The 10,303-nt window shown below is 31.1% G+C and overlaps 1 protein-coding gene across 1 annotated transcript; it reads right to left on the bottom strand.

The window, feature by feature from the left end:
- Positions 1–232: 232 nt before the first annotated feature.
- On the bottom strand, positions 233–3,825 carry LOC114271134 (putative disease resistance protein At4g33300). The gene is made up of 5 exons (XM_028212742.2): positions 2,981–3,825; positions 2,356–2,753; positions 1,925–2,280; positions 1,590–1,795; positions 233–1,310 (listed from the first exon to the last, which is right to left on the bottom strand). Exons 1-5 carry the CDS (start codon positions 3,669–3,671, stop codon positions 478–480), a joined length of 2,484 nt encoding a protein of 827 aa, XP_028068543.2. The 5' UTR covers positions 3,672–3,825; the 3' UTR covers positions 233–477.
- Positions 3,826–10,303: the final 6,478 nt, after the last annotated feature.

Below are 10,303 nucleotides of genomic sequence, written 5' to 3'. Positions count from 1 at the left end.
ACAGATTTCTGTTTGCTTCCTTTTACTATTTTATTTCAATATTTTATTTTGTTAAATATTTTTGTTCATTAAGTTGTAACCTCTACCATGATTTAGATACATGATTTCTTATTCTGTAATATAAATTTAATTGCAGATGAATATGTTTATCTTATTTAAATACACAATTTGTACCACAGTAATTACTCAGGAATCACAAGTACCAGCTAAATCTGAAAGACACCAACAAGAGTTGAATCCAAAAAGGGCAAATCGGTTACATTTTATTTCACAAGAACCCAGAAAGAAAAGAGAAAGTGAGTAGCCAACCAACTTTCTACTTCAGTTTGCTATAACTAGTTTAAACATGCAGAAAAATAAAAAATGTTAACCAGAAAGGGGTGATAAGATATTTACATAAATGATACGCACACAGAACGTTACACGAACAGAATGCACCAAAAACCTCCTGTGCGCGTAAGGTTTTTGATACATGTTTCACTCTGCAAGCCAGTCCAAGTTAAAGCATTCCTCAGCAACTTGAACACAAAGATCTGGCATAGCCTTCTCCATATCTTTCCACAACCAAGAAACCTCTTCGTCACAAATCACAACACGCAATGCCTGCAATGCCACTACAGACTTTGGCAGATACCTAATTTGTGGACACTCTCTCATATCAATCTTTTCCAAACTTTTTAACCCGCCAATCTCCTCAGGAAGGGATGCCAAATTTAGACATTGCGCAATGTCAAGGTACTTCAATCGAACCAGATTGCAAAGTCCGGGAGGAATATTTCTCAGAGTAGGGCATGCATATATCCTAAGAATTTGTAGAGAGTTCAAATTACCCAAGTTAGCTGGAAGTTCATAGAGACTGTGGCAGTTGGTGACGCTCAGACTCTTGAGTTTGCGCATCTGGCAAATGCTTGGAGGCAACATGGTTAAATCCAAACAGTGATCCATTGTGAGCTCTGAGAGTTGAGGGAAAAGGTTGGGTAGGTCTACAACCGACTGATCGAGGCTATTGTTGATCTTGCAAAGAACTAAGGATATTTTACGCAAGTTCCTTAGGGGTAGTGTTGTTTTGGGTAAGTGAGGGACACAGATTTTCTCAAACCAGAGACTCCTCAAGTGGATCAAATTTGAAAACACTGATAAGTTGTGAATAACTGCATTTGAGGTGCTATAGTTAATCAATACTAATGCTCTGAGCTTGGGCATGTTTTCAATGAAGGGAGGGAGGAAATAGTCACTCGTGGCGAAATTCAGGATGAGTACTTCTGCCTTAGGAAATTCCATACAAAACCAGTCCATTTCACTCATTTCACCTGTGTTGCAGCGTGTCGACAATGTCAGCATACAAAGCAAAAAAAATTGATTTCGATTTAGGAGGCTATAAATACTTGGTTATCGAATAAGCAATTATTCCAACTTTTGCTAGTACATCTTTGCTTATTGTCAATTATTCTTGTTTTAATTAACTATTCCTCGACATTCATATACACCGAGGCCATTCGATTTGGTTAAAATGTGGATGTCTTGTATCACTATTGAAACAAGATTATTCTGCAAAGAATTCAACAATATGAATGGCAATACCATAATACCTGTATGCACCGAAACAATTTGGGCATTGAATGGCTTATCGATATTCCTCTCCCATTCTTTTGGGATCCCCGTCTCTCTTCTTGCCATAAGCAACCGCCTTCGCTGATTTATACTCTCGCGGTTGCTCAAATGAATAGCAAGGTCTCTCAAAACATCATGCTGAGAGACAGAGATCTCATAGTAACTGCTGTACATATCTCCAGACCTGCCAAATTGACAAATTGAAAGTTTATTAAACACAAATATTGGATAAAATCAACCAAACAACTTATTAAGCAAAGCATTTCATGGTCCAGAAATTGAATAATTGACAGCAGAAAATAACTTCAATTACCGTGCATCTTTCACCAGGGTGAGGAGATTCTTGTCAGCAAGCTCGATAAGAATTGCAAAAGCTTCTTCCTCATCAATATCATGCAATTCAACCCATATGCTGATGAGAACATCAAGTGGAATCTTCTTGTCCTCCGGAAAAGAACCCAAGTCCAAGAAACACTCCCTAACCTTCTCTTTCAAGTAATCGATACTTAATTTCATTCTTTCAAGCAATTGGACTTCATGGGACTCGCAAATAGGTTGGCTTCGCAATAATCTATTCTTTGCACTTGTCCAAAACTTCTCAGGCTGGTCCCTTAACGAAGCTCCGATTACTTTCAGAGCCAATGGGAGCCTTTTGCATTCATCAACAACCTATTGAGAGCGTTTTCAATCAGCAATAGAAAACAGTTAATAGAAAAGGATAAAGCTTAGCACGTTAAATGTTACCTGCTTGATCAAGTTCTCGTTAGCCCCAAAAGGAATGGAATTTCGCCCAAAAGCAGAGTGGCAGAACAATGACAAGGATTCGTCTTCCCTCAACAGCTCTATCTCATAGGTGCGATCGATGACAGATGAAGAGAATTTAAACCGGGAAACCACGAGGGTTTTGCATCCGGGGATTCTGGAAATGAGCTGTTCTAGCACTGAGACCGACCAAACATCATCTAGAATCACTAGTGTTTTCACAACAATACTGAATTCATATTGTAAGGTCCATTGTGGAATCATATCACTAGAACCAACCATTTCATTTCCTGTTATCATTCTCCAAATCTTGAGCTTCAATTGCTCCACATTCGGAGATTGCGATACAGTCAGGAAGAAAACTCTGTTGTTAAAATAACCTGAAAAACATTAATTAGCAGAGTCAAACATAGGTCTTTCACAAAGAATATACTCATATGAACCAAACACTTGTAGTATACTGATTTATGTTGGTATAACAATTCAATCTTCAAAGAAAATTGAGGACTATTTGCTGAGCTGATTTGAGTCCATTTTCTCAGCAACCAAACATGAGTCATTTGATACATACATAGTTATAGATATACAAAAATAGATATATACTTACTTTGAACTTCAGGGTCTCTGCAAATCTCTCGAGCCAGAGTCGTCTTTCCACTACCACCAATCCCAGAGATCCCAACAACCTTCAAATCGTCTCTCCCAATAATCATCTCCTTCACTCTCCTCTTCCCCAAATCCATCCCAACCCCGAAATTCACGAAACTACCCTCGTACCTCTCCTCCTCCTCCTCCACCCTCTTCACCGCCTCTTCCAACCACCCGCCGCCGCCAACCCCAATCTTCAAGGATCCGAGCCGCTGCTCCAGCCGCCGAGCGGAGTTCTCGAGCCAATCGAACCGCTCCGCAGTCTCGAACCTCAGGTGGTGCACATCGGCGAGCATGTGAGCCTGCATCGGACCCTGCAAAAACCTCGAGACGTTCTTCTCGAGCTTCTCCATCTTTCGAGCCAACTGCAAGTTCTTGTAGACGTTCCAGCGGCCGGAGTTGAGGACTTTGGTGGCGAGTTCTGTGCCGTTGCGGAGGGTTTCGGAGAGGGCGTCGAGCTGGCGCTGCCGTGCCGGAGGGAGTTCGACGCCGGAGTACTTGATTTCTTGGATTATGGGGAGGAGTTCTTCGATGGAGGATCGGAGTTGCTCGGCACTGGATTTGCAGAGGCAAGCTCTGCTGGAGATTTGGATTAGCATTTTCATGAGTTCGGTGGCGATTTCGCCGGCGAAGAAGTCCGTTACCGCCATCTATGCCTGGTTGGTGTCTCTGTTGCGTAGTGAGCAGTAAGAAAGTCGAAATTTGGTCACGCCCTTTATAGAGGAAAATGATGCGGGAGGACGATGGTGATGAGTTAAATTACTGAATAGTCCCTGGCTGTTTCAAAAGTTAGTTTGAAGTTGAAGTTAATTGCCGAAAGTGACCCCGGACACGCGCAAAATATTATTAAAGCATATTCAGCGTTTCCTTTCACGAATTTTTAATTATAACTTAAAAAAATTAATTAAGACATCATAAAAAATAAAAAAAATTTGGCCACCGGACTGCGGCCTGTACTGCTGCCTTGGCATCCAGACTAGAAGCAACATCCATTGCTCACTTGCAGTAGGGATCATTCGGCTCCAAAGGCACGTGTTAGGATCTCAAACATTATACCAAATTCTTTATATAGTATGGAACTCACATGTAAATCTTACAATTATGAGAAATTTAATAAATTATTTAAGATTTATAGCATTTTTTTAGTTTTCCCTCTAATAATAACATGATCTATTTTTCACTCAATTTAATAGCAACAATTGCAAAAATAAAAAATAAAAAAAAAACGGTAACAGTAACAGTATTATCAAGTGATGCACAATGTAATTCATAAATTATTTTTCACCACTTTACAATTATTTTATATTGATATCATTTTTCTATAATTGTCTAAATTTAATATACATTTTTATTAAAATCAATACATTTGAAAGTTATTATTGTATTCTTAAAAGGGAATATCATTCAATTCAAGGAAATGTATAACAAGACTGCGATTCTAATGCTATGTTTGACAAGGGATTTTTGGCTAAAAAAACACAAAAGACAAAATTGACTACATAAGTCAATAAGACAACATATCACATACAAATCATAATCATTACACTTTTTCTATTACAAAAGTTAAAAAAACCAAAAACAAAAATTAAGCGAGGCTAAAATAGCCAGAAAGTCAGATTATTTTAGCACTTCCCAAACGAAGACTAAGTGTCTAAATCACTTTACAAATTGTTTTTAAAAAATTTATTAATATTTATTTTGTTATTTTTAGTTTATTATTATTATTATTACAATATTTGTTCTATCAAAAATTTCTTATTTCTAACATGCAGTTAATTGTGTCAAAAACTTGTGAATAAATTCAACTCTCAACTCTAGAAGGGTTTTTCTAGAGGGACATCTTCTTAGTCTAGAAATTCTACCCATAGCTATTGGAGAGGGAAAAAAAATGTCATATATTACTTACACTATTTTTTCACTCTTATGAATGAATCCACCCAATAAATTTCATATCCGCATATAATATCCCTAAAAAAAAAGTAAAAAATATTAAATTAAACCTTGTGATGAATTGTAAATTTAAGTTTTTTGTGTTCAACTCTCATCAGTATATTCTGAATTTACTTTGTAGGAATGGGTCTAATATTGTCATATTTCAAGAAGATTCCATGTAAAAAAAAATAAAAAAACAAGCGCACTTGTGATAGGGTGTGAGACTCTCACAAAAGTATTGTGTGAACCTACACAAATAGAGTAAATTTTACATATATACATAACATTTATTATGATTTTTTTTTTAAATGATAAAATTCATTCAATAATAAATATTATTTTTCTTCAAGAAAAAAATAAATAAAAAGGTTAGTCGGGTGGCCATCATAAGGCACACAATAGTAGTTTAAAATTAACTACAAAATGCAAGATCTTATACAAAGGTGATGACTTCTCTCCTATGAATGAAAGTGTAATTCAGGCATATTAGTCTATCGAGAGTTCCATTATAATGATTTGATATATTTATTTATAAATTAATTTAATAATCATAATTATATAATTATAGGAATAAGATGACCATCACCATGCATGAAATGAAACCCCATTGCCTCTGGAATTCAACACTAGTGGTCGGAGTTTGGTCCATGGCATATATGTTCCATTTCAAAGGCACTAATTAAAAAAGAGAAATCATTTCAGTCTACGAACATCTTTTCATAAAGAACTTTGACGCCCACCAGTAATGCAAACATTAAAAAAACCAAAACAAAACAATTTTTTTACTGTGCCAAATCAAACCAAATGTAAGACTTGTTGAAGTCTTTCGAATAGGGACAAGAAATGGTAAGTGTTTTTCGGACATTGAAGCAAATCATGGCGGATGGTGGAGGAAATTAGATTGGAGAAATCTCAAATAAGTGGAAAAAAAAATTATTTTCTTGAGATATAAGTCTGTGTAGGGCAAGTTCATTTATGTACATAATGTAATTTTTTTTTTTTTCTCTATATATGGGGTTTGCATTATAAAATATTTTAATCACTAATATAATTATTTTTTTATTGTCCAAATACAATTATTCCAATTATAGGGTTGTTTTGAGAAATCTAAAAAAGGTAATTTTATGCTTATTACAAAAAATATATATATAAAGAGTAAAAAAATAATGTAACATAAATAAATCAAGAAATTAATAAAAAAAAAATTTATTTTTTTTTTAATTTCCCCAAAGAGAGGCGAGAGTGATTACTACTGTCCCCCCCCAAAAAAAAAAAAAAAAAAAAAAAAAAAAAAAAAAAAAAAATCACTGGCCCCACGAAGGCGGCTTTGTTGACGGACTACCATATCCTCGTTAGTTAAATGTTGAAATAAACGCATTAAAAAAATGATAAATTATAAATGTATTACCTGATATTTATTTAAAATACAGAAGTAATTTAAAAAATTATAAATATTACTTTAACTTAATTTTTTATTTAAAAAGATTAATTAAAAAATAAAATTTATAATTTTCTTCCTATATGATAATAAAATTACTTGAATTATTAATTAAAATAAAATTTTAATATCGTTAAAAATCGTTAATTAATTTGATAATTTATTAATAAAATAGACGATTTATTATTAAATTAGAAATCTCAAGAGACATGATTTAATTTTAAGAATCACAGAAAATAATTTATATTTTAAATAAATCTCAAGAGGTATGTTTGTAATTTATTCCTCCCCAAAAAAAGAAAAGAACATGGCAATTACAATAAAATTTAGGATAAAATTTTGAACTAATAAGTCTTATTTAGTAAAATTGAGAATATTATCAATTTTTTTAAAAAGTTTTAAAACTAAAAATATTATCAATTTTGCATAGTAATATTTTAAATAATTGTTTTTACCATTTTACTTATTGGTTTAATTCAACTATCCAATAAAATCAAGAATATTAATAATTTTTTTCAGTTTTAAAACTAAAAACATTATCAAAATTTTCATTTTCAAAGTTTTTTTTTTTTTTCAATTTTGCACATCGATGTTCCATCATCATGCTTTTTTATAGATACAAAAGTTTCAATTTTGTACAAAAAAAATCAATTTTTCAATTTTTTCAAAAAAACACAAATTTTTTTTTGGGATAATTTTTTCAATTTGAAAGTTGATATTTTAAATTTTTGAAATTCAAAATAAATGTCAAGTCATTATATTCTTTTATAGATCATAAATGATAAACAATCATTATTTGAAGGACAATTCTAACTATTAAAAATTTAATGAGACTTAAAGATTTAAAAAATCTTACTTAGGACTTAATGAAATATAAGTTCATAAATTAGACTTGTGTTTAAATGCCCCTTTTTTCATTTTATACAAAAAAAAATAAAAAAATTAAAAAATGTATTAAAAAAAAACTAATTTAACAATTTTTAATAATTTTTATCTTTTTAATTAAAAACTAACATTACCTAACAAGGGCTAAAGATAATTGGGTTTAGTTTCTGTAAGGGTTAATTACCCTAATAGTACTTATAGTTTGGGATTTGTGTCACTTTGGTCCTTAACTTTTCAATTGTGACACATTTGACCATGAATTTTGAATCTTGTTCCAAATAAGAACAATTGAAAATATCATTAGATTTTTTAAGAGTAAAATCGTCAATTTGATAAAATATAAATTAATTTGACAAAAATAAATGTCAAAAAAATATTTTTAATTTTTTTAAAATTATTTTTATCCAACTATGATAAATTTATATAAAATTAATAAAACTTACATGATTAATTTTTTAAAATTAATTTTACATGATCATCATCTAAACACATAATAAAAATTAATTTGGTAAAAAATAAATAAATGTCTAAAAAATTTATCAGTTTTACATAATTTTATTTTTAGTAGGTAGAAATAATTTTTTAAAATTCAAAAATATTTGTTTGGCATTTATTTTTGTCAAATTAGTTTATATTTTATCAAATTGACAATTTTATTCTTGAAAAATTTAATGATATTTTCAATTGTCATTATTTGGAATAAGATTCAAAATTCATGGTCAAATGTGTCACAATTGAAAAGTTATGGACCAAAGTAACACAAGCTCCAAATTATAGGGACTATTTGTGTAATTTACCCTTTTTTTAAAGTCTTATTTTAAGACTGATTTCGATAATTTGAGTTATTTATTTTTTTGAATTCGCTGAGTAGAATATATTCATGCAAAAAATTAATATAATTGGATATCAGTAATCATATATTTTAATCATTTTTTTTTTAAATGAACAAAAATATAATTTAAAGAATAATTATTCATTTTTTATAATATAAATTTGATTTAAATATATTAATATTTAACTATCTTAATTTATTATATAAATATTTTAATTAAAAAAAATTAAATAATATTTTAATTAAAAAAATTAAATAATAAATAATTTAACTTATGAAAACAAAACTTGTGATAAACTTTATAATTTCCTCAAATTCTAACTAAAGATTTGCGAGACGTTGACCCAAAAGACATCGCTTTTGAGACCAGAAAAGCGATTGAAGCCCTTCAAGTTGTCCCATCAACCCAAATGTCACGCACGTTGACTGTCAAAATGACCATCGTAACCCCCCCTACTTGGAATAAATTAAAGTTTTTTGTTTTTAGTAATTGTAAAAAATAAATAAATAAATAAAAAGTAATTTAAAACTTTTTAAGTAAGTTTTTGGAAACTTATAGTACAATGCTGTATAGTACACTTTTTATTCTGTTAAATTATAAATTAATAAGACATCAATAAGATAGATAAAAATATATAAATTTGATCCGCATAATTAAGTACATTCTGTCTTATTTATTTATTTGTATATCAAGATAATTTTTTTCAAAATCACAATAATTAAATTATAATTATATCTATGAAAAATAAGTATTTCTCAAATAGAGTATATATAAAATTAGTTATTATAATTAAAATTGAGTTTATGTAGAATTTTATATGTTAATAGAAAATGTATGCAGATGTGAACTTTTTTAAAAAAAATAAAATTTTAAAATGTGCCACTTAAATAGGAGAAAAATACTACTTTTAATAATTATTAAACCGGAAAAACAAAGCACAAATCTCCTCCCACCTAAGCTTCATTTTTATTTATTATTTATTTATTTTCAACATTTGAACTTCATTTAGTTCCCAGTACCGAACAATATTTCTTTATTCATTCACCTTAGTCCACGACTTTGAGATACTGCAATTGGACCTGCATTTTAATACATTATCACCCTAAAAAACTTAAATAGTAAAACTTCCACCAGTTTCATCGCAATGCCACTGACTACCTGATTTTTCTATTATTCCACCATCAGCTTCGTTGAATTTAAAAAGAACAATCCCATTATCAAATGCAAATATATGTATGCCTAAAAACCTGCCTCATCAAAGATTGTAACCTGAGAGGGGACAGCAATTAAAAAAAATGATGAGCACATTAGAAAATAGACTTCAAGAAAATATTGATGTAGGGAAGTCTTGTACCACCTGCTGTTGTGAATGGTGGTGTTTGACAACGGCTATTTTAGTTTTTTTTATGTTAAAATTCGTAAAAAGAAAAAATAGGTTAAAATAGCTAATAAGACAAAATATTGCATCAAACTCATAATCATTTTATTTTTTTTCTCACAAACATCACATATAACTACAAAAAAATCCAATCATCTTTCCAAACACAAAAATTTTGGCTTACTAAAATAGTCAAAAACTAAAATAGCCTATTAAAATAGCAATTTTCCAAACACTCTCGTAATAAAGTTGCAGCTCATAGCTCTCAAACCCCGAACTGAGCACTCATTTGTAATCCCCACGTCAAACTCCAAGTAACTCGTGCCGTGCAACTGGGTGTTTGAATGGGTTCTGCTCAAATTAGCATAAAAAGAAAATGTTGATGAGCTAATTGTACATAGACCCTTGTGAGGGTTTCGCGGAGTTTTAGCAGTTCTTCCGCTTCCAAGGATAATTTCGCCACGATTCATACATTCCACCACAACACTGCCAAATCCAGTGCTTCAGATACAGACTACTACATGCCAAAAGTCGACAGTTGACAAGAAGTAGAAGACCAAGATCATCATTTTCGGAAATTATGTGCTTCTGGCTTTTATTTGTCACATTTTTACTGCAATTTCTAAATATGAAATTATGTGCTTCTGGTCCATATTTCTCTGGTGCTAATTGAGGACACAACTGCACAAACAATGACATACATAGGCCAAAATGTCATCCTCCTGAATGCCTTGTGTAAACTGGTTCTTGGTCAGCAGAAAAATTCCTCCATTTAGCGCCTCATTATAAATAGATCTGCACTTCTCTAGTCCTTTT

This window comes from Camellia sinensis, chromosome 3, assembly GCF_055761805.1.
Source record: "Camellia sinensis isolate YWXY chromosome 3, ASM5576180v1, whole genome shotgun sequence".
NCBI lineage: Eukaryota > Viridiplantae > Streptophyta > Magnoliopsida > Ericales > Theaceae > Camellia > Camellia sinensis.
This window is presented reverse-complemented; position numbering and strand designations above follow the sequence as displayed.